General features: G+C 35.2%; 2 protein-coding genes and 1 long non-coding RNA gene across 4 annotated transcripts; 1 reads left to right on the forward strand and 2 right to left on the reverse strand.

Annotated features, from left to right (window-relative positions):
* Positions 1-2,338: 2,338 nt before the first annotated feature.
* LOC134281768 (uncharacterized) lies at positions 2,339-3,544 on the reverse strand. The gene has a single exon (XM_062764198.1). It carries the CDS (start codon positions 3,542-3,544, stop codon positions 2,339-2,341), a length of 1,206 nt encoding a protein of 401 aa, XP_062620182.1.
* Positions 3,545-7,200: 3,656 nt separating this feature from the next.
* On the reverse strand, positions 7,201-8,349 carry LOC134281769 (uncharacterized protein K02A2.6-like). The gene has a single exon (XM_062764199.1). The coding sequence runs from the start codon at positions 8,347-8,349 to the stop codon at positions 7,201-7,203; it is 1,149 nt and encodes a 382-aa protein (XP_062620183.1).
* A 3,119-nt stretch (positions 8,350-11,468) lies between these two features.
* On the forward strand, positions 11,469-24,469 carry LOC134281767 (uncharacterized). Of its 2 annotated transcripts, XR_009995158.1 has the most exons (4): positions 11,469-11,527; positions 13,105-13,188; positions 19,498-19,911; positions 23,695-24,469. It is a non-coding gene; the product is annotated as an uncharacterized LOC134281767 (long non-coding RNA). The 2 variants fall into 2 exon arrangements; XR_009995159.1 differs by lacking the exon at positions 13,105-13,188 and having other exon boundaries at positions 11,496-11,527.
* Positions 24,470-26,235: the final 1,766 nt, after the last annotated feature.

Below are 26,235 nucleotides of genomic sequence, written 5' to 3' on the forward strand. Positions count from 1 at the left end.
GTTAAACACATATACATTGTAATAAAATGGAACATTTCTTTAGAGGATATGGAGCTAAAATGTTCAATTTACATTTAATTTAGGCTTAAATAATTTAACAAAATAATCTTCCTTGGCCCTCCGTAATTGTTCATTTTCTTCTGTGATTTTATAAAACGGAAATATCAAAAAGTTTCCATTCGCACATGAATCAAAATGTTCACTGCAAGGTGTATTCCTGACGGAGGGGTCTCGTATTTGTTGTTTATGGACTCTTACACGGTCAGCTAGTTTGTTACCGGTCTGTCCAATATAGTCTTCCCCGCATGAAGTACAAGTCATACAGTATATTAAATTTCTAGTTTTGCATGACATATTCGCATTGACGGTAAACGTTTTACCACATTTAAATGTAAACTTTTCTCCGGTTTTTAAATAAGGGCAGGTTCCACACAGGGGATCCATACATTTGGCTACAGTGCGTTTTTCCTCATCTGATGAGAATCTGGCTCTTGTTAAGAGTTTCTTTAGGTTTGGAGGTTGGCGTCGGCTATAGATGATGCTCTTCGGGTCAATTAATTCCTTTAAATTTTGGGATTGCTGTAAAATAGGAAAACACTGTTTTACGGAGTTATATATATTAAGGTTCCGTGGGTTATGGGTAACGACCAGCGGGATTTCCTTATTGTTTTCCTGGCGTCCTCGTCTAGTAGAACGGAGATCTGCAGTCGGTATTGACTTGGCCTTTTCAATTGCTATATCTATTAAGTCGTTAGGATATTTTTGTCTGAGCAAAAATGTTTTCAATTCCTGTAGACGGCCATTTCTTCTGGTTTCATCTATGACAATGGTACAAACACGTCTTGCCATATTAAAAGGTATGTTACGTTTAACGTGTGACGGGTGGCAAGAATTAAATACGAGATATTGGTGGGAATCCGTTTTCTTGTAGTATAAATCTGTTATGATTTTGCGACCCTCCTTAATTATAAGAATATCCAAAAAGGGTAGTTCTAATCTGCTCTTTTCCAAGGTAAATTTAATAAAAGGATGTAGATTGTTAAGAATGGTATGGTATTCTTGTAAATCCTCCTTAGATCTCGTCCAAAAAATGAAACAATCATCTAAGTATCGTTTCCAATTAAATTGTATGTATTGCGCAAAAGGATTTCCAAATCGTCTCTCTGTTTCGTTAAACAGTTTTTCTTCTAAAAAACCGAGAACTAGGGTTGCATAGGTTGGGGCAACTTTCGTGCCCATCGCTGTTCCCTTAATTTGTAGAAAATTTCTCCCGTCAAAAACAAAATGGTTATTCTCTAATACTATTTTTATTCCTTCTAGAATAAAGTCTTTAGAAAATCTTGCGTGAATTTGATTGTGGTATTTGTCAATCCAAAAAGCGATTGCTTCTAGTCCAAGTGTATGCGGTATGTTGGTATAGAGGCTCGTTACATCAAAACTAACCATCTCAGTATTTAGTTCAACTGTATCTGGAATGTGGCCGAGAAAATCCAAATCATCCCTTACATAACTTGGTACAAGTTGGCATAGAGGCTTAAGAAGTATATCCAACAAGTTGCTGAGTCTGTGCGTGGGGCATGTAGGGCCTGCTACAATTGGTCTAAGTTTTAAATCGTTGGTCGAGGTAATTTTATATATAATGAGTTTTTACCTTCAAGTCCGTTCTGTATTTCTTTGGATTTGTGGATCTTTGGTAAACCATAAAAGTTACTAGATTTAATTTCAAAATTGGTTAAATAATCCACTTCCTTTTTGGTTAAATTATCCGCAAAATTATTTGTAAATTTCCTTATCCTGCGCATGGTTTTACTGTCTTCATTAGAAACTAATTCTTCGTAAAAATTGTTGTCATTAAGTTGGTCCGACACCATTTCTTTGTAATGATCCGTATCCATAATGACAATTGCTCCCCCTTTATCTGCTTCCTTTATAATAATAGAATTATCATTTGCAAGGCTTTTGATAGCTTCTCGTTCCCGTCTAGTGATATTATCCTTAATATGGGTTTTCATGGAGATGTCATTACTTCTGGCAGAATTTTGCAAACATCTGATAAATTCATCTAAATGTTTATCCCTATTTGGTGGTGGTTTGAAATTACTTTTATTTCTCACAAGTGATTCGTCCGTATTTTCTTCATTTTGAAAATATTCTCTAAGTCTAAGTTTCCGACAAAACTCCTCGGTATCTTTTATGAGATCCACATTATCCTGTTTTGGTGTGGGCGTAAATTTCAAACCCCTATCTAGAATTTTCATTTCATCTTCTGTGATATCTCTCCGAGATAAATTAACAATTTTTACATCGATTTTCTGATTTTGACTTACTTCTGATTCGTCTAGATTTGCAGAAATCGGAATGGTTTTTGGCGGCCCTTGTGGAAGCGTCCTTTCCACAAAAAATTATTTTCCGAATTATTCCTTGTTTGGTTTACTTGTTTACTATTAGAATTGTGTAAACTGTTCTGTTTTTTCAGCCATCCTTGGTTTCTTTTAGGGGGTTTATTCCAATTTCGATCCCCTATTCCGAAATTGTTTGGTTGTGTCATTCTTTGGTTATTCTTATTTCTCGCCATATTTGCTGAGTTTTTCTTGCTCATTTGGTTATTCTTATTGTGAAGATTAACTGGTCTGTTCTCATTTGAAAAGTTGTTCTTTTGAGCACGAAAATTGAATCCTTGTGGTTCATTATTACGTACAGCATCAGCGTAAGAAGATTGGTTTTCCCTCCTATATCCGGAATTTTTATTTCCATTGGTTTTGTTCCTATGATTTTTTTGTTTTGGGGGGGAATTTTTCATCACTTCTTTCCCGTAATTTTTCTCATAATTATTGAGCCACTCCTGCTTTCTCTTAAGAATCATTGCAGATTTATCCATTTCATATTTCACTTCTGTTTTCCATAGATCAAGAAGTTTGGCTTTCATATCTGCGTTGGTTTTCTCTGAAATTTCTTTTTCCATTCTTGAATCACATTCCTCAAACTTGGTTTGATACTTCGGGACGCGAATTCGTAGGAGAGTAATTTCAGCGTCAAATTTCTGGATGGCTAAATTTAACCTAATTTTTGTTTCTTCGTCAGGTTCCTGATTGATTGATTTAATCCTGAATTTCCGCGGAAGAATAACATCTTCTTGTTTTCTCCATTTCTCGTATGTATCAGCGAGATTTTCACATCTAATGGCGTTCCAATATGCCTGTCTTCTTTCATTAAGATTCTTTCTCCATGTTTGAATCATTTGTCGTTTTTCTCGATACATTGTAGAAATGATATTGTTGTCATATCTACTTTGTAGAATGAAATCCACATTAGATTTGTAATTTATGTTTTCCTTTTTCTTTGATAAATCCATGTTGTGAAAATTTTCAGCACAATCATTAATAAGAAAGTTAAGTTTGTCATCACAACATTGAATATGTCTCTCTAATTTCTCGACAATATCAGTAAGTTTCTCAATTTTGTCGTCTAAGGTAAAGAGTTTACCTGTTATTTCCTCAAGGGTGTTGTCCATATTTGCTGCCGATCTAGCTCTTGTTTGTGTCATCCTGTTTCCATATACCAGTTATTACATAGGGAAAATGTTGTAGAAGTCCATGGTATAGGTTAAGTTATAAATCAAAATTAAATCCAAGATAAACAAACAAGTTTACGTTTAATTTTTTACACTAAGCGCTTTCGCCGTTACGGCTCTTCAGAGTGTAACAATGATAATAAAAACAATACAACTTCGTTGTTATGACGTCGTTATTATGACGTCACAAAGGCAGCGTTATACATTGGCACAGGTAAATGTCAAAAAAGCGCCAAATGTATAGAGTTAAACACATATACATTGTAATAAAATGGAACATTTCTTTAGAGGATATGGAGCTAAAATGTTCAATTTACATTTAATTTAGGCTTAAATAATTTAACAAAATAATCTTCCTTGGCCCTCCGTAATTGTTCATTTTCTTCTGTGATTTTATAAAACGGAAATATCAAAAAGTTTCCATTCGCACATGAATCAAAATGTTCACTGCAAGGTGTATTCCTGACGGAGGGGTCTCGTATTTGTTGTTTATGGACTCTTACACGGTCAGCTAGTTTGTTACCGGTCTGTCCAATATAGTCTTCCCCGCATGAAGTACAAGTCATACAGTATATTAAATTTCTAGTTTTGCATGACATATTCGCATTGACGGTAAACGTTTTACCACATTTAAATGTAAACTTTTCTCCGGTTTTTAAATAAGGGCAGGTTCCACACAGGGGATCCATACATTTGGCTACAGTGCGTTTTTCCTCATCTGATGAGAATCTGGCTCTTGTTAAGAGTTTCTTTAGGTTTGGAGGTTGGCGTCGGCTATAGATGATGCTCTTCGGGTCAATTAATTCCTTTAAATTTTGGGATTGCTGTAAAATAGGAAAACACTGTTTTACGGAGTTATATATATTAAGGTTCCGTGGGTTATGGGTAACGACCAGCGGGATTTCCTTATTGTTTTCCTGGCGTCCTCGTCTAGTAGAACGGAGATCTGCAGTCGGTATTGACTTGGCCTTTTCAATTGCTATATCTATTAAGTCGTTAGGATATTTTTGTCTGAGCAAAAATGTTTTCAATTCCTGTAGACGGCCATTTCTTCTGGTTTCATCTATGACAATGGTACAAACACGTCTTGCCATATTAAAAGGTATGTTACGTTTAACGTGTGACGGGTGGCAAGAATTAAATACGAGATATTGGTGGGAATCCGTTTTCTTGTAGTATAAATCTGTTATGATTTTGCGACCCTCCTTAATTATAAGAATATCCAAAAAGGGTAGTTCTAATCTGCTCTTTTCCAAGGTAAATTTAATAGAAGGATGTAGATTGTTAAGAATGGTATGGTATTCTTGTAAATCCTCAGTAGATCTCGTCCAAAAAATGAAACAATCATCTAAGTATCGTTTCCAATTAAATTGTATGTATTGCGCAAAAGGATTTCCAAATCGTCTCTCTGTTTCGTTAAACAGTTTTTCTTCTAAAAAACCGAGAACTAGGGTTGCATAGGTTGGGGCAACTTTCGTGCCCATCGCTGTTCCCTTAATTTGTAGAAAATTTCTCATTTAAATGTGGTAAAACGTTTACCGTCAATGCGAATATGTCATGCAAAACTAGAAATTTAATATACTGTATGACTTGTACTTCATGCGGGGAAGACTATATTGGACAGACCGGTAACAAACTAGCTGACCGTGTAAGAGTCCATAAACAACAAATACGAGACCCCTCCGTCAGGAATACACCTTGCAGTGAACATTTTGATTCATGTGCGAATGGAAACTTTTTGATATTTCCGTTTTATAAAATCACAGAAGAAAATGAACAATTACGGAGGGCCAAGGAAGATTATTTTGTTAAATTATTTAAGCCTAAATTAAATGTAAATTGAACATTTTAGCTCCATATCCTCTAAAGAAATGTTCCATTTTATTACAATGTATATGTGTTTAACTCTATACATTTGGCGCTTTTTTGACATTTACCTGTGCCAATGTATAACGCTGCCTTTGTGACGTCATAATAACGACGTCATAACAACGAAGTTGTATTGTTTTTATTATCATTGTTACACTCTGAAGAGCCGTAACGGCGAAAGCGCTTAGTGTAAAAAATTAAACGTAAACTTGTTTGTTTATCTTGGATTTAATTTTGATTTATAACTTAACCTATACCATGGACTTCTACAACATTTTCCCTATATATATCTATATATATATATCTATATATATATATATCTATATATATATATATCTATATATATATATATATATATATATATATATATATATATATATATATATATATATATATATATATATATATATATATATATATATATATATATATATATATATATATATATATATGTATGTATGTGTGTGTGTGTGTGTGTGTGTGTGTGTGTGTGTGTTTGTAAACCCTGTCAATTGAACACGTGGTTTAGACTACACGCGTTTAAATGAACACGCAAAAATCCAAATGAACACGAAATGGTGGTGTTCACTTAGATTTTTTCATAAATCAACTTGAAAATGTCCTAGGATGCATCCGATTTAAAAAAAATGAAGTGTTAATTTGACCGTATGCATGAGATCTGTGTAATCAGTGTGTATGAGATGACCATCGATCCATCGTTTTTTCTTCTCGGCGAGACTTACACACATTGCGAGTGCGCATGTTCATCACATCAAATGACGTCATAAATGACATCATAATACAGTACCCGTTTCACACTTGTCATACTACCATGTGTAGATCCTACATGGGGACGAAGTAAACTTTGTTATAAAGGTAAGTCTGTAAATAAATAAAGATTTTTTTTTGTATTTAAATATGGGCTATGAATGAATGAGTACAGGATGTGTCCTGTGATTGACATTATTGTCTTCAATCTCAAGAATTTGCCGACGGTATGTAGGCTGTATAAGTTACTATATGCATCGCTGCATGATTGCAATATAAATGATTAAATCCAATAGGCGAAAAATTATTATTATTAATGTTAAAACCTTTTCTTTATATCTATGCATGTCACTATACACATTCCGCATATGTTCAATGTTGTACTCGCGGAGAGAAACTATTTCTGCATGCACGTGTATCTATAGCTTATTTCACTTTTAACGAACAACGTTGATCTTTTGCATTGTATAGTGCAATACTGTCAGAAATTTTAAATGTTTCCTGTGTTTCGCATCTTGTTTATGTGTCATAGTTTCATATTAAAAACGAAAGTAGAGTCAATCACGCTGTTTCATATTCGTGCCTGTTCGGGGCAGATGATGCAGGATAAAGACTCAGGATAAACAGAACAACATTTATTAAACCGGAAGTCAACATAAAACACACAGAAGACACAATAGACAAGTCGTACATGAAATCTAATAGACTAATAAAGTAGGTCGTACAAACATTGAGATCAACAAATACGTTACATCCCTCTTTCTTTAAGAAATAAAAATAGAACTTCACTAGAACATATTTCAAAGATAGACTGATATTAAACTAAATTGACATACGACTAGAATGTATCTTGACTACAATTGATTCTAACAAATTTGACATATGACTAGTATGACTAGAATGTATCTGAGACTAGACTTGTCTTTAAACTAAATGGACATATAATAGCATGCATTACAAAACTTCATATATACATTTAAGCCATGGCAGTGTCAAGTTGGTACAAAGTCATTGTATTTCAATGGTAACTTTACAATCCTTCCTGATCTGGTGTGTTGTGGAATATGAATTTGTGGATGATCATGTGTTTCATTGGACACTATTGGTTCGCGTGTTTGAACGGACTCCTTCGACTGGTCGGATTTGTCAGTGTTTGGGTTGTCTGCATCTAGTTTCGAATCGGGTATATCAAGGTCTACAGGTTGTCGTGGTTGTTCGTTTTTACCTCTGTGGATACGAATATCTTTCCTGTTTCTGCGAAGCGACTGTCCTTCGTCTGTGTTTACTTCGTAAGACCGAATGTTCACTTTGCTAGCAATAGTCCCTTTTGTCCACGATTTTGTTGGATCATTTCGTTTTGGTGTTATCCAGACACGCTGTCCATGTTCTAAATCAGGTAGGTCCTTTGCGTTTCTATTGTAGTACTTGCATTGTTGATGCTTGTTGTGCTTGATTTCCGCATGTGCAGACATTGGGATTTTTGGTTCAAGAAGAGCTGGGGTTGTTGGTAGTCGCGACTTTGTTCGACGGCACATTAATCTCTGTGCAGGACTACTCTGCATTCCCTCTGTTGGTGTGTTTCGGAAGTCAAGAATGCTGAGGTAGACATCCTGTTGAGAGTTGCGAGCTCGTTTCATTATACGCTTTGCAGATTTCACAGCCTGTTCCACCTTCCCGTTACTTTGCGGATAGTTTGGTGATGACGTGATGTGTTGGAATTCGTATTCCAATGCGAATGTAGCAAATTCCTTGCAGCTGAAATGAGGGCCATTGTCTGAACAGACAATGTCTGGGATTCCATAGCGAGCAAAATGATTCCTCAATTTCCTGATCACTGTTGTAGGTTTTGTGTTCTCCAAGAAATCTGTTTCCCAAAAATTTGAAAAATAGTCAACAGTCACTAAATAGTCATTTCCAGCAAATGAGCACAGATCGGTTCCAACCTTCGTCCAAGGTCTGTCTGGAACATCATGAGGTATCAGGGTTTCCTTTTGTTGTTTGGTTTCAAACATCTGGCAAGTTTCACAACTTTGTATGTACTGAGAAATTTCAGAGTGCATTCCGGGCCAGAAAACGTACTCCTTTGCTCGGCGAAGACATCCTCCAATTCCCAAGTGCGAGGAATGTATTCGCTGCATCATATCTAAGCGGATTGCTTTAGGGATTATTGCACGCTCACCCCTAAATAGAATTCCATCCTGAATACTCAGCTCATCTCTGAAGTCGAAATATGGTTTTGCAAGGTGAGGGACTTCTCGCTTCTATGGCCACCCATGAAGTATGACGTCCATGAGAACCTGTAATGACTCATCCTGATAGCTGTGCTTGCGAATCTCGGAAAGTCTAACATCAGTCATGGGTAAGTACTGAACCATGTTTATAATTTCAAAGTCCCTTTCGAAGCTTGTTGTCCCTGTTTCATTAAGGTAAGCTCGGCTTCATATATCTGCAAGATACATGTACAGTCTTTCCTGGTTAACAAGAAATCGTACACTCATACTGCTGTAACCGGAGCAGCATTCGTTGAAGACGTCTGGGTGCTGCTAATAGCGATTTCTTCACGATAGATTCTAGAGGCTTATGATCACTTTCCACATGTACTAAGCGTCCATAGGTGTACTGGTGAAAACGTTCTAAGCCAAATACAATTGCTAGCATTTCCTTCTCGATTTGAGCGTAACGGGTCTCTGCATCCGTGAGAGCTCTGCTTGCGAAGGCTATTGGTTGTCCATTTTGCAATAGACTCGCTCCTAATCCTGTTAGCGAAGCATCACATTGGAGTGTCAATTCCTCTTTAGGATCATAATATTTCAAGACAGGACTTTTACAAACTAGTGTCTTGATCTCTTGTATGGCTTTATCATGGGCTTCAAGCCAGCTCCATTCTGCATCTTGAACAGTCAGTTTTCTAAGAGGTTCACAAAGATCGCTAAGCCTGGGAAGAAACTTGCTGAGATAGGTTACGAAACCTACAAATCGTCGTACAGCTGACACATCAGTGGGTGTGGGCATATTTTTCACGGCCTTGACCTTGTCTGGGTCAGCACGAACTCCACTACTGGTCAGTAGATGTCCCACGAACCGAACTTCTTTGAGTCTAAACTTCAGTTTCTCCTTGTTTAGTTTCAGATTCTTTTCCCTACAGCGTTCCATAAGTGCTCGGAAATTACGGTCATGATCTCGATAAGCTTCCTCGTCAGTCGAGCCTTCTCCGAAGATCAGAATATCATCATGTACACAACGTACTCCACGCAGTCCTTCTACAGTCTGATTTTGTCGCCGCTGAAATTCCTCTGGCGCTGAGTTTAGTCCAAATGGCATTCGAAGCCATCGATAGCGACCATGCGGTGTGTTGAAGGTTGTTAGCATTGAACTGGCCTTGTCAAGTTGAACATGCCAGAATCCATTTTTGGCATCGGCAACAGAAAATACCTTCGCTTTGTTCAAGTCTGGTAAGAGTTCTTCGACTGTGGGCATTGGGTAATGGCTGCGCTGAATGGCCCCATTCAGATCACGAGGGTCAAGACAAATCCTTAATTTGTTAGGCTTCTCCACAATGACGAGATTGTTTACCCACGGTGTTGGTTCGGTAACAGGGGTAATTATTTCTTTCTCTGTAAGCCGTTCCAGCTCTGTCTTGAGCTTGTCCCTCAGAGCTACTGGAATTTTCCTAGGCGGATGGACTACAGGTTTTATCGATGGGTCAGTTTGGAGTGAATATGTCCCTGCTAAGCATCCTGTACCATCGAACACATCTTTGTATTCGCTGAAAACATACTCTTCTGTTAATGTTTCCTCAGTAACAGTTAGAATGTTGTCATAATGAATAGTTACTAGTTTCATCCTTTGAATGGTCTGACTGCCCAGTATTGGTGTTGTGTCCTGCTTCACTACAACGAATTCGGTGTCATAGAGTTCTTTGGTTTTGGGATTTACAAGTTTCAGACTTGTTTTTCCTAGGGGCTGGATCCGAGACTTGTCGTATGTAGTTAGTACAGTTGTTGACTTGGTGAGCTTGTAGTAGGATCCGCTCTCATCTAGCTTGCTTATCGGAATAACATTACAACTTGCGCCACTGTCGACTTGGAACTTTATGGGTGTTTTGCCGATATTCATAGTTGCATAAACATGTTTCTTTGGTTCAGACGTGACACTTCGGATTGTGTCATAGTAGTTTTCATTAGAGTCAGAGTCTGAGTCCTTATCAGTAACTTGATGCAATTTTCTGTTGTATTTACCTGGTTTCTGTCCAGACTTCTGCGTTGACTTTGAATGTTGTCCACACATCGCTTTAAAGTGGTCCTTCTTTTTACATTTGTGGCATGTTTCTCCATAGGCTGGGCACTTGAGTTTGCTAGCTTCATGTTTACGTCCGCAATACATACAGTTTTTAGCTAACAATTTTGGTGTCGCTTGAGCACTGCGCAGATTAGTCTTTGGTTTGTAGCCGTTTCCTCTCAGAGCGTGTACTTCTGCTGCTGTTGGAGTCTCAATCTCCTTCATTCTCTCCTTTGACAATTCTGATGCTCTGCATATATCAAGACAGCTTTTCAGTGTTAGGTTCGATTCACGTAAAAGTCTTTCCCGTAGGTGCAAGTCTCTAATTCCACAAACAATGCGGTCACGGACTAACGATTCCTCTAAATCGCCAAAGCCACAATGTGCTGCTAAAAGCTTAAGTTCAGTCACATAACTGTAGATTGTTTCCCCACTTTGTTGATTCCTAGAATTAAACTTGTATCGTTCCACACTTTCGTTTTTCATAGGGTTACAATAGGCATCGAACTTCTCAAAAATACCTTCAAAGTTCTGTTATCTTCAGTATCTGTGAATGTTAGTGTGTCATACACTTCTCTTCCACGTGTTCCGATAAGGTATTTAAGCATTTTCACCTTCTGTTTCTCCTCTGATTCTGCCATAGCTAGGTCAACATAGAGCGAGAATTCTTCTTTCCATTTTTTCCACGTGTGTGCTAAATCTGTAGCATCGAAATTCAGCGTTTCCGGAGCTTTCAATTTATCCATGGCTAGGTATCGCAAAAGATTAGGTTCTTTAGATTATACCGCTGCCACCATGTTTCATATTCGTGCCTGTTCGGGGCAGATGATGCAGGATAAAGACTCAGGATAAACAGAACAACATTTATTAAACCGGAAGTCAACATAAAACACACAGAAGACACAATAGACAAATCGTACATGAAATCTAATAGACTAATAAAGTAGGTCGTACAAACATTGAGATCAACAAATACGTTACACACGCCATGTGAGTTATGCAACTTATGGGCCGGGGAAACGTTCAGTCCGGGTTATATAGGTATGTAGGCTGCTAAATCATTGTTAATATTGTGTACATATTAAGCTGTCAACTAAAAATCACATGTATACAACTGAGGCGTAAATATTATAAAGAATTCCTGCACTAATGAAAAGAAGGGGGGGGGTAGGTGTTTACTTTTCCCAATGACATAATGATATAGGTCCCTGCATCAATGTAGTCTTCTAGTTCTGCATGGCGAACTGATGGTATAATGCAGCTGTATAAGTTTATAATAATGTCAAAGTCATGCAGTGCATTTAGACAGTGACATGCCTTAATTTTAATGTAGTACGTACGTTTGAGAATTTGTAGATTGATATATACTTGTCATTTTCATTGACATGCACTCATTAATATTGCAATGGGACCACTTTGAGGCCATGATAAGGAGCACACGGCGGGTGCACTGCATGAAAATTTGGCTTTACAAAACGTGATGATTCATGAATATATGATGCAACTTTTACATGTTCTACTACTGTAAGTTACATTAAAGCTGAACACAATTCGTAAAAGGAATCTGTTTGCCATTTTTGTTTCCGAGTCTCGCTACTATGCAGACCCCTATAAATAGGGCAGAACTTAGTCACTGTTCAGTGTAATCAGTAGAAACCTGTGAAGATGGACGTATGCTATACAGAACTCGGTAGCGATCGAGAATAATAACTTAATACTTCGTCTATTGCAGGAAAATAAGATACCAAATAAATTTGCAATTATAGTTGTATAAGTCAGTGCAGTATACAAACAACACAGATAAACGTAACTGCAATAACATATAAACAAAGGTAATGCAAGATTACCAGCACAAACATAGGTCGCCATTCCACGCCAATACCCGTGACAATAAAGCAGTCAGGTGTAACGAATGCGACGAGTATACCCTAGTATTGATGTATCGTAGATAATGCTATCGAAAATGGCGTATGCCAATTTACGAGTCGTGTTCAGCTTTAATTAAAGAATATTTTCCTTTTATTAGGGATAGCAATCAATTACAGAATTGCTAATCAGTCGTTAACCGCAAGACGTTCCAACCGATTAATCAGTTAATCGTATCAATTAAAATACACATTTGAAAAAAATACAAGTACATCTGTATTCATATACACAAGAAGACTGAAAGAGAGATATTAGAAGTTAGCAACATTTTGATCATTATCTTGATCAGGAAACTATATGATTGTACATATATAAATTATTTTATTTCAATTTCGATAGTTAGACAAGAAAAAAATAAGAAAACTATGAATCTTGCCAGAGAAATCAGACACGGATATCTAACATGTTTAACCAGTGCAGAAGTCACACATATTCATTCTTCATTGTCACCATAATCAAAACTTTGTCTGAATTTTAACTTATACAATGTTTTTCTAATAATATAATTTAATCGATAACGACAAAAGATCGATCTGTATACATTAAAGTATTACAAGACGCTCTTGGTACCAAAATAAATTATATAAAATTTTTCCGACTAACCGATTAAAGATTTTCTAACCGATTACCATCCCTACTTTTTATTTATCATGGAATCCATGTTTTAAAACTAATATTATAATACATTACAGGTAGAATATGTAGAAACATTGATAACGGATCAGAAACTATCAATGTTATGGCTACTGACAGAAGACAGCAGGGAGATGTTTATGGTATGAATGCAAATTTTATATACAGTAAAACTCAGTTATAACGAAGACAATGGGACCATTAAAATTTCTTCATTATACATGTTATATCGGTAAGGACAAGATAGGGTAACAGCCGAATTTTTTATATAAAAATCAGAACACTGGTAAAACTGTGATAGTTTGTAGTTAAGAAGTTAAAATGATGCTTACTTTAAGACAAGCACCAGTTTTGATTCAAAGGCTACATGGAAGCCACTAGAGGGTTCAGAAATAGGACATTTTCCCGAATTTCCTCAATTCTTGTGGATTTTCATCATATTTGGGGTACATTTCTCTTCGGAAAACATAGAGCACACGCTTGCCTATCTGAGATTTTTACACATATACTGCATCTGATATCAGTGTATAAAATATATAAAGTTGGTAGATAGGCAAGCGTGTGCTCTATGTTTTCCGAAAGAAAATGTGCTGAAAAATTAGTGAAAATTTGCACGAAAATGAGAAATTTAGAAAATTGACCTATTTCCTGACCTCACTGTGACCTCTGTATATCCTAAATCTTAAAACCAGCACTCATTTTGTGGCAGGGGTGAAAACAGGTTTTCATGGATAAACTGTTGGATCATTCTGAAAGACATCCAAAATCGGGGGCCAAATACTGGTCTTACCCTATCTTGTCCTTTGTTATAACCGTATAAGAAATTCATTAAATTTATATAACTGGGAATCCAAGATGACTTCGTTATATCTGTAAATTCGCAATATCCGTGTTCATACTAAACAAGTTTTGCTGTAATATTCATTTATTTGTGAAAAGCTATATCTCAGGGAAAAAAGGCAAACATTACCTAAAGTTCTAATGATCTGAGTTCATGTTCATGATGTGTTTGTAAATCAGCATGATCTGTATTACCTTTTCCTGTATTTTTTCGCACTGCAGTCATGAATCAGTGTTTTACCTTAACGACAGTCTGTTGGCCAAAGACTGACGAATATTTGGGAGTATCAATAAATTTAAAAGTCTGTATGTAATCAGTTACTTGTGCCATTAAAAAAAATTGAAGCCTCAGTTTAAAAGACAAAGAAATTCACCAATAATCTGATAATAGTCCAGATAATGAAGTAAAATAAAATTATTTGAATAGGATAAAAAAAATGTTTGCAACTGACTGTCATATCGATAATTTTCATAATTTAGCTATTTTCCATTGATAAACAGGACAGATAATTAATACTACACCACTGGCCATTGCTCTCTTTGGGGCATACCATGCAATGTATTAATATATTAAACAAATATGAACTACCAGTTGTAAATTCTCTTTTATGGTGTGAATACTGTAGATCACTTAATTTTCGCGACATCTTATTTTAATGTGAGATAGTCATTGACTCTTTATTAGCGAGAGAAAATTTTCACGAATTGTGATGATTGCTCTATACAGTATAATCTTAAGGAATTCTATTATACGTATTAAGAATGAAATTTTCGCGAGCATACCGGCTTGCTTAATTACGAGAAAATAAAGTTCTCATGAATGAAAAGTGATTTACAATATGCATTCAAATTTTTTCAGCAAAACAAAAAAAGACAAAGGAGGGGTTTAATTTACACTATACATGCATTTATTGGGGTATAATGCAACAGCAGAAATTCAAAAATGAAAAGATTTACTTCCATTTAGGGATTAAAAACAAATTAAATGAAAAGATTTTCCAACTGCAGTCAGAGAATACAATTAATTATGCTATATGGACTTGTGATTGAACATTTACAAAATGTATAAATCCTTCAATTTTTTTCTGTCATTAAGGGTGTCATACAGACATAAATAACAGAGATTTTTTAAATTAGCTGTTTGAAATCTTGCAAATTTTCTAACTCCCTCCCACTCTAACATATCAGGCACTGGAAAATGCTGGGGAGAGGATTTTTTGGGGGTGGGGGGGATGGGTGGAGGGGGATATGATATTAATCGTGCATAGATTATTATGCCCCCCTTCGAAGAAGGGAGGGCATATTACTTTGCTGCTGTCTGTCTGTCGGTCGGTCCATTTAGTTTCCGTTCATTTTCTACATAACCGTTGCACATACTGAAATGAAATTTGGTACATCACATGAATATCTAGGTCAAGTTCTGTTTTGGGTACGATCGCACCATAATTGACAGAGTTATGCCCCTTAGACTTAGAAAAATTCAAATTATTTGCAGTTTCTGCTCATTTTCTTTGGAGAGATTGCACATATTGAAATGGAATTTAGTATACAGATTAGTCAGATGAATATCTAGGTCAAGTTCTGTTTTGGGTATGATCGCACCAAAATTGACAGAGTTATGCCCTTTGGACTTAAAAAAATTCCAATTATTTGCAGTTTCCATTCATTTTCTTTGGAGAGGTTGCACATATTGAAATGGAATTTAGTATACAGATTACTCAGATGAATATCTTGGTCAGGCTTTGTTTTGGGTATGATCACACCATTTTTGACAGAAATATGCCCTTTTGGACTCAGAAAAAATTCCAATTTGTGGGGGAGGGGGGCATATGTGTTTTACAAACATCTCTTGTCAGAAGGTAACATTGCCATTATGTAAAACATTTTTTATGAAAACTCACTGGTCTGAGGCCATATTCCTATAGTATTATATAGGGACAATGTAAATGAAAAATGAAAAAAAAAATTAACAGGTTTATTTTCCCCTCAAAGGAATAAAAAATGCAATTACACTAGATGTCTCTGCTCACTTATTTTTTGATGGAATAAGAAAAAATATGAAAAATTGTATTTTCCCCTCCCCCTATTTTTTTTTACCCTCCATGATTATTTAATTTCAGTTTTCATATACAAATTAATAACACTCTTGTTAATACTGCACACATTAACAAAGGGCTCTGATTCTATGGTATTTTATGGAGTTAGAGGCTAATTCGCCCTGTACGGAAGCTTATTGCTGCCACTTGAAAAAAAAATATTGTAAGTCGTACGTACGAGATAAAAAGTCGAGATAATAAGTCGTACGTATGAGATACTTAGTCGTACGTACCACATAATGAGTCGTACATACGACATATTAAGTCGTACCTACGAGATAATAAGTTGTACGTACGAGATAAAAAGTCGTACGTACGAGATACGAAGTTGTACGTACAAGATATTAAGTTGTATGTATGAGATACTAAGTCATATGTACGACATAATAAGTGGTACGTACGACATACTAAGTTGTATGTACGACATACGAAGTCGTACATACGAGATACTAAGTCGTACATACGACATAATAAGTCATATGTATGATATACTAAGTCGTACGTATGAAATACTAGATCGTACGAACGAGATACTAAGTCGTACGTAAGACATAAGTCGTACTTACGACATAATAAGTCGTACGAACGAGATAACATTTACCCCTGGTTGTCATGTGTACAAGATACATACGAAATAATATATAGTTAGATCAATTTCAATGAAAATTTTTATTAATAATATTGCTACGTGCCTCACTTTTTGGTAATATGCACATCTCAACATTGTATACTAATCATCTACAAAGTTTCATGAAATTCTATGCGGCTGTTTAAGAATAATTATGCTTATAAAAAAAATAAAGAAATAAAAAAGGACTGACTGACTAACTGATGGGTCAAACATATTATACCACTCGCAACTTAGCCATTTACTCTTAATGATACCATTTTAAGCCCGAAATTAATAAGGCTTTGAAAAAAGGCAAGTCCATAGGTCAAAATCAATATATTATACTGCATAAAATCGTTATCCTTCCTAGTCTATAATTTATGAATTGTAACAAACTTACAGTTTTACAGATAAAAATAAAATAAACTATATAAAATCCCACGTTCGACATGGGCAGAGGTGCTAAACTTGTTTGATCTGAATTTTCTGCAATTCAACGGACAACTCAAATCAAGCGAGTTTATTATGTCATATGACTTAGTATGTCGCACTTACGACTTAGTATGTCGTACATACGATTTAGTATCTCGTTCGTGCAACTTAGTATCTCGTAGGTAGGACTTAGTATGTCGTATGTACAACTTATTAAGTCGTATGTACAACTTATTATTTCATACATACGACTTAGTATCTCGTATGTACGACTTATTATGTCGTTCGTACGACTTAATACTTACTTAAAATTATCTTGTACGTACATTTTAGTATTAGAATGTCGTACGTACGACTTAATATGTTGTACGTATGACTTATTATGTCGTACGTAGGACTTATTATGTGGTACGTATGACTTAGTATGTCGTACGTACGACTTAGTATCTTGTACGTACGACTTATTATCTCATACATAGGACTTAGTATCTCGTACATACGACTTAGTATCGCGTACGTACGACTTACAATATTTTTTTTTCAAGTGGCAGCAATATGCTTCTGTAGCCCTGGGATCTAAAATTTAATGAATTGAAATCCTAGAAGTCTTGTTACTGAATTTTATTTCATTCAAGCACTCTGAACAATTAAATGAGAAAATCATTTTGTATAAATTAAGGTATCAATAACGAGTTACATGTAACTACTGCTAATCAGATCTCTTTCATTTTCTTGAATTTCAACATGTTCAGCATAAGGTACATAACATATTTACACCCTAAGAAAAATATTCAAAGACAAAAGTATTGATGAACAGAAATCTCTGCACATTGTTTACTTTTAATTCAAATTAATTTACTACAGATCAATTTTTTTGCATTATTCCATGTGAACACTAAGCAAAGATTTAAATAGAATTAAATTTTAATATTAGTCAGGTACAAAATTTACATGATTAAGTACAATGAAATGAATGAAAGCCACCTGTGCTCCTAAATTCTTTTAATTATTGGGATTTTAAAAAAATATTATGAGCTAAAGTTGAAAATGTTTCTTTGTTTGCTTATCAATTATTGTCCCTCTCGAGAATTTTTCACTCTTGTGGAGATGCAACAACTTCCCATTGGAGAGCTGCAAATTATGTCCTACGCTGGGCAGTCAGGGCCATTGAGCAATGAGGGATCTGTCTTGTGCCAGTGCGTACTAGGTTAATACAAAGAACTCGTCCTTACGTCCCACAGTGGGATTCAAACCTGCAAACCTGCAACATAGGTATCAACTCCTTACCTCGCTCTGATGATGTTTTAAAGATCTTCATTACCTAACCTACTATATAAAATGTAATTAGGCATTTTGAACTGTTTCACGATTCATTTTATGTTTTTGCATGATCATGAAACAGTCGAACTGTTGACCGGGCCACAGAATGAACTGTTGCCTGTTTAAAGCGTCATCGTGATATTCAAGCTTTTTGATGATCACGACATCACTATTTACCTGCTATGTCATTAACTAAAATTGGAATAAAAACAAACAATCAATTTATTAAGTATTAATTAAAATTATTAAATATTAATTTAATCTTTACATTCTGTGTTCAACTAATTAATAGACTGGTATGTGGATAACAGTTGTTAAAATTCTTTATTGATTGTTTGTGTGTTTTTATTCCAATTTAATTAATTATATATAGTAGGTTAAGTAATAAAACACTTATTTAATGACTACTCGGTGAAACAGTCAAACAATTGTCCCGAGGTAGTGGGGAAGACCTGGGAAACTGTTGCCCTTGGCCTTCGCTTCTGGCCGAAGGTATTCCCCACTACCTCGGGACAATAGTTTGACTGTTTACCTCGTGGTATTAAATAAGTGCATGTATAATATACACTTATCCCATGGTTGTGAGTGAGATAGCTCTTTTATCAAACCCGCGACAGGAACTATTCCCCGAGGGCTTGCCCGAGGGGAATAGTTCCTGTCAAGGGTTTGATGAAAGAGCTATCCAACTCACAACCATGGGATAAATGTTTTATTATACTGATGTAAATTATAATTTCTGAGGTTTGAATTTTCTTTGGAGTTAGATAATACTGCAAGAATGAGCCGAAATCCTGATGACGTCACAATGCTACTGAAGTCATTATGACATCATCAGGCTATGGTTTTATCTCTGGAAATCAAAATTGGCGTCAAACATTGCATGAAAATTTTCCGAGGGGTGGGTAGCAAAAACTATACCCCGGGGTATAGCTTTTTATGCAGGGAAATTTTCAGACTATGAAGAATAGTTATTTTACCCTCTGAACTTTATAAAGGAAACATTTTAACAGAAGTATAATAATGTGTGCTATACTCACAATTAGTAATGTTTCAATTATGCACCTTAAATTTGAGCTTAAATACTGTTTGTAACCATCAGATTTCATTAAAGGTCTGCAACATTCTAATAGATGGGAATCAATTTGTCTTTTCAGTTATGAACATTTCTTATCAACAAACCCTGTAAGAAGAAGGACCTCTGTTCTACAGCTTGTGATGGATCTGATCATAGAACACATAATATCAACCCAGTTTAAAGGAAGCATGTAACCACAAGTCCACAATAGAAAGATTTAAGGATTGTGAGAAACCAGACACATCAGAATAAAGACCATGGGAGTGTGAAAAAAAAAGAACAGTATAGTGTAATCCTTAAGGACTTTCTTCAGACTTCCACAAAGTCATGAAAATTCTGTTGAACTGACATACTTTTAACAAAAATAATGATTCTCTGAGTCAACAATTCAAGGAATATCTGTGTGTTGAGACTAAGATGGATTTTTATAGGAGTTTTGATGACAAAGAATCATCCATTGGAAATATGGCTTTGAACTTGAATCTCATTACAGGTAATTGAATTAAACATATATCTTGATTGTTAATATACTTAGCCTAGCAATTTTGATTACTACCATTTAATTTTAACTAATGTTACATGTTTTACATATATCTTGATTGTTAATATACTTAGCCTAGCAATTTTGATTACTACCATTTAATTTTAACTAATTTTACATGTAGCTTCTCACATTGATTTTTTTAAATGCATATTTATTCACTTTTCATGAAAGCTACCAGTAATGGACAAGGTGTATGTATGACTTAACACTTACTGTATGCCCCCACCCTTTTTTAGTTTTAGCTCACCTTAGCTGAAAGCTCAATTGAGCTTTTCTGATCACACGTCCAATGTTTGTCCGTCCATCTGAAAACTTTTCACATTTTCAACTTTTTCTCAAGAACCACTGTGCCAATGTTAAGCAAAATTGGTGCAAAGCATTCCTGAGTAAAGAGATTTCTAATATTGTTAAATGATTGATTGTATACTGTTTAACGTCCCTCTCCAGAATATTTCACTGATATGGAGACGTCACCATTGCCGGTAAAAGGGCTGCAAATTTAGGCCTATGCTCGGCACTTATGGCCTTTGAGCAGCGAGGGATCTTTATCTTGCCACACCTGCTGTGGCACGGGGCCTCGATTTATACGGTCTCATCCGAAGGACCACCCCAATTAGTTGCCTTTTACGACAAGCAAGGGGGTACTGAGGACCTATTCTAACCCGGATCCCCACGGGGCTCCTTTTTTTTGCGGTCCCGTGTCGCAATCCCTCACTGCTAAATTGTTAAAAAGAAGGGCCAAGTTTCCTGGTCCCAAGGGGAGATAATCAAGAAATGCAACAAGAGGCCCACAGGCCTTATAGGTTACCTGAGTATTGTGTTACAACTTTCAAACAATTAAATTTGGTTCATGTTTTAAACCAGAGGCCATGAAATTCACAATTCACAATTTTGAAAGAAGCATCATTGCTCATCATAATTATTATGTTATAAATGCATACAAACAAATTTTGATTTAAGGCCTGACGGGTAATTAACTTCTAATTTAGTTGAAAGGTAATATATCTCTATATACATGCACTGCCTGGTATAACAATACATCCCTTAATTTAAGAGACTATGTGCGACAAGTAAAGGACATACAAATTTTATGAATTTATAATTGCAATAAAATCATGAGATATTTTTAAATTAGAAAAAATCTGTTGAAAGCAAGCGTGTCTGTTAATTGTGTATGTTTATCTGATGAGAGGGATATCTGCTGAAGACAGTAATTGTATGTAGAAAACATAAATTTTAAAAATGATGAATGAATTTTAGCAATGGACAGGCTTTTTACAGTATATTATGTTAAAACTTCCTAATACACAATATTTTCATTAAAAATCTCCTGCAACCTTTACATCAAATCATTCTTTTCTTCATATTTTACCATGTTGAATCTGCCATAAAAAGAAGGATTTGAGTGATGAAAAATATTTGATGAAAAGGATAGATTAAAATTTCTGATGTTTAAAAACTCTTTTCTCTAGACTCATTATTCATTAAAATTTTATGTGAATATAATTGTGTCTTAATCACCAAATGTAAGATTATCACTTTCTAAAGAAATCCTCAATCTAAAAAAGTTTGGTCTTTTAACATCACTAAACATGTTTATTTTTTTTGGGGGGGGGGGGGGGGGGGGTTGTAAACTTCTTATTTAATTAGTCCCCATGGCCAGTTGGTGAAACTGGAGGGGACTATAGTTTTTTCTTGATTGTCTAACCGTCAGTCTGTCCCATTTAGTTTTCCATACTTCTTAGTCTTTTTTGTTTTATTACAACTGTGCCCTTAAATATGGAATTTTCCTTTTAAGAGGGCTGAGTAACTGGTTGTAGCCATTTTCAGACTATATTGATCTCCTTTAGGAGAAGAGCTCCACATAAAGATATACAAAAATGATCAGATTTTAAAGCTAAAATGTATGAATTTTCCCATACCAAATGATAGTTGACAGCTTAAGATATCATATCTATTTAAACAATTAATTAAATAATTAAATATCTTAAAAAAATAAGTTATATGATCTGCAAATGTTTAAGATATCATATCCATTTAAACAATTAATTAAATAATTAAATATCTAAAAAAATAAGTTATATGATCTGCAAATGTTTAATTTGTTGAAGCCCCCCTCCCCAGCTTACTTAATTTATTTAGTTAGCATGTTCTACTTTGACACATCGTGTGCATACACCTACTAAGATCAATATTTTTTATGATTAAAATTAACAAATATACTACTGTTCTAGGGGAGGTCAACATTACCGCTACATTGTCAAAAATTTCAACGCATTACCGCTACATTTTTAGCGTAGATTCTAAATTGTTCAAATCATGACCCCCGGGGGTTGGGCGGGGCCACAACAAGGAATCAATGTTTACATAGAAATATATATAAAAAATCTTTGAAAATCTTCTTCTCAAGAACCACTGGGCCAGAAAAACTGAAACTTATGTGGAAGCATACTGGGGAAGTGTAGAATTCAAATTGTTTAAATTATGATCATTGGGATAGGGTGGGGTCACAATATGTATTACAAGGGGGAAATTTGGTAAAGAACAGAATGGCCAAAGCTTCTCAGGTGAGCGATGTGGCCCATGGGCCTCTTGTTTCAGATATGCGACCGATCATTACCGCTACATTTTTCCAGCCGCAAACAACTCATTCCCGCTACATATAATTATTGAATCAGCCAAAAACAACTCATTACCGCTACATATCGATTTAGCCAGGTATGGTTCAGTATTTGAGTTCTAATAAACAGAATTCACTCACTATATAGTGAAGTACAATTTTGATTTGAATTCTAATCAGAATGAGTATATATTTATATATAAATAACTCTGCAATGGAAAAGTAATTATTAAGTGTCATCTGAACATTATGACCACCATTGAGAAGTTTGTTACAAATCGAGGGAATGCCGGCTTACTTATCAATGGTTATAAATTTAGAAAAAATAATACTTTCAAAAAACTCAAACTTGTGGAGATGCGTTGAAAAGAGTTGCAAAAGCAGCTGCAAAAGAGACCTCGAAGAATAATTAGTATTAGATTTCATTTTTTGTGTTTTATAAATAAAATTGATTTTAATAATAATAAAACAAACCATCCTGCTCAAAGTCCTCCTTTCACCTCCCCGTTATGAGCACGGAAACAGGTCTTATATATATGTATAGGTTGTACTGTACATGCACAAGTGGCTGGCTAACAAAAGAGGAAATGTAGCGGTAATGTATACTTTCATGTGTAGAGGTAATGTAACATTTTTTGTAGCGGTAATGCCTATGTAGCAGTAATGAAAATTTCGAAAATGTAGCGGTAATGATATGCACCCTGTTCTAGTGAGTCTATAATTTGTACACCATAATTATGTAATTATTTTAATCCCCTACCAGTGAAAATGGATGGGACTACAGGTTTCCCCCCTTATCTGTCCATCAGTCTATCTGATCATGCACTTATCAATTTGTTATCTGGATTTTTTTTGTAAACACTTACAGAAACATGTGTATTAAGCTGATTTTTAGTATATGTGAGTGTATCTTGATAAGTTACAGATCAAGTTTGCAGTTCATTCCACTTTGTTGGTTTTAACAGAACTGTAGCCTTTTTCGATTTTTCAGGAGAATCAGATTACACTTGCCAGTAGCTTATGCAATACTCTCAGAATTATCTTTTTTTATTTATTGGAAGTGTTTTAAACATGCATGATTAACTCATCATTTAATTGAAATTTAATTTCAGTATAGATGCATGCATAATTGTGGGCTGAAGAAGAAAACCAGGACAAAAGAATATTCCTAGCTTTCATCAGAAAAAAAAACAAACCAATCAGCCTTTTCAAATGCTTGAATGCCCAGCTGAGAGAGCCAGCCAGTGCTGAAAATATTTCTCGGAAGGGAAACCAAATCTGTTGTGACAAATGAAATAAAGCTTTAAAAGTTCATTTAAAAACAAACTGATTCATCTATAAGTGAGAGTTGATTGCCCTTGACAGTTGCCAGTGGAATTCAGATCTTCTAAATTGTACCAGTATTAACTTTTAACAGTATTTAGTATATTGAAGTGATTTGCCTTGAATTTACATTGCATATGGTGTACATTACGTCAAGGAGATATAACACACCTAGTTAAACAGTAAGGTCCATAGCTAAACATGGATATGGAATGAAGTTCACCTGATCCAAATGTTCAATTGCACAATTCTGCTAAAAAGAAGTCTCTGGTATCCAACAATGCAACATTTATATGTTTGATTGATTGTATACTGTTTAACGTCCCTCTCCAGAATATTTCACTGATATGGAGACGTCACCATTGCCGGTGAAGGGCTGCAAATTTAGGCCTATGCTCGGCACTCAGGGCCTTTGAGCAGGGAGGGATCTTTATCGTGCCACACCTGCTGTGACACGGGGCCTCGGTTTATACGGTCTCATCCGAAGGACCGCCCCATTTAGTCGCCTTTTACGACAAGCAAGGGGGTACTGAGGACCTATTCTAGCCCGGATCCCCACGGGGCTTTTATATGTTTGACTGCATGTCCTCCATTAACTTTTAACATTTTCTAATTTTTTTTCTGACATTTGGTCAAATTGATGTTAACCACATTTGGTAAAATGTATCTCTGCTGAAAAGGAATAAAGCTTATTCAAATAAAGGGCTGCATCTTTCTCAATGGGAAAAATGAAAAATTGGATAATTAATGCCATTTTAACAAAACTATCATTTTAAGAACCATTTAGTTATATGAAACAAATGTTATCCAAGAGTTTCCTTAATGAGCATAGATTAAGTTTTTTTTTAATTATTGTCTATAATTATAATGCGAGGGTATAGAGCTGCACAGTGGTTAAAAGTTTTGCATGAAAATATGTATTTGTGAAAATCTATCAGGGTGCATAAATCAAATTCATATGAAAATATTACAACATCATACAATCCGACATACATGTATGAATTTAATTTTGGTCAAATTATAAACAATAGGGTTAGGAAAGGGCTAAAAGTAGTAGGGATGTCAAAATATTTATTTTCCTTAGTGGACTATTCGATAGCATTATTCGAACGATAGTCGAATATTTGGAACTTTTTCTGAAAATTAAACTTCATTTCAAACTTCACTGGTACACAACGTATTTATATTACAAAAAGAACTTTTTACCTTAAGACACACTGTATATTGGTATAAAAAAGTAACATCAAAAGCCTAATGTTGCACATATACACTAACGTGGTGATAGAGTGTTTTTATTACATGTATATGAAATAGATTTAGACCGTAAATTTCTACAACATATACCTACGATTTCCCCGTCAATCACATTCATTAATCAGTTTTTATTTTTGCTAGCATTAAAAATTGCGAGCACGATATTTTTAAACCACATCAAATAAAAAAGGGGGTCTAAGGAGGGACCCATACGTCAGGGTCTGTGAAATTGTTAAACACTTAATACTGTTTGTTCAGTTGTTGATTGCGCCAGATATCAATATGTTCTGACAATCACAGTAAGTGAGTTGTTTTAATAATTATCAAAGTGTCACAACATGTGTCACGGTAGCCGCAGACTTGCATGAAGTTCGCTGGTCTGAAAAAATTGGGAGAGAGGATCAGAGATCTACAGTGCCACCCATAGAAAAAAATGTATTTTATTGTGCACAAAAAGTTGCGCTCAGTTTTGGATTAATTTCTCCAAATTCCCACTTCAATGGTACAAAAGCTCGAATTCAAAATATTCCTTTAACCAGAGACATATAAAACCATGGTTTATATGTCTCTGCTTTGACTTCTATGAACTACTCCCAGATATCTGCATGAAGCGTGTTGGACCGAATTATCTCCCACCCCATTTCTTGTAAGCGTTAAATTACCCTCATTCGTAATGGCGATTACATTGTGATTTACTTTAGTATATATATATGCGTACAATGTTACAAATAGGATGCAATAAACACAGCAGTGTCATAGAACGTGTTTTATCACTTTTGAAAAATGCAAATAATTCATGTTCTTTATGGAGCTCGATGTTTGGCAAATATTTTCCAAGACAACAAATTCTGTTTACATTTCAAATTCGACTTCATGACTTTTTAAATTATTTTTCAAACACCAAGTTTCTTGTAAGATTAATTACTTTTTTTTATCCAAATACATGTATATGGCTATTATAAAAAGAAAAAAAAGAACGATTATATTGTTATAAAACGAAATTAATCGTCAATCAGGCCTGTAGAAACACCCCCCCCCCACCCTTATTTTCGAGTATAGATTTTGCTATAGTAAAT

This window comes from Saccostrea cucullata, unplaced genomic scaffold (assembly GCF_032062105.1).
Source record: "Saccostrea cucullata isolate Sc308-1 unplaced genomic scaffold, CSIRO_AGI_Scuc_v1 ctg5541, whole genome shotgun sequence".
In the NCBI taxonomy this organism is placed as follows: Eukaryota; Metazoa; Mollusca; class Bivalvia; order Ostreida; family Ostreidae; genus Saccostrea; species Saccostrea cuccullata.

Excerpts from the sequence above, each read along its gene's own strand:
- LOC134281769 (XM_062764199.1), bottom strand. The coding sequence starts at position 8,349 with ATGATGCAGCGAATACATTCCTCGCACTTGGGAATTGGAGGATGTCTT.
- LOC134281768 (XM_062764198.1), bottom strand. The coding sequence starts at position 3,544 with ATGACACAAACAAGAGCTAGATCGGCAGCAAATATGGACAACACCCTT.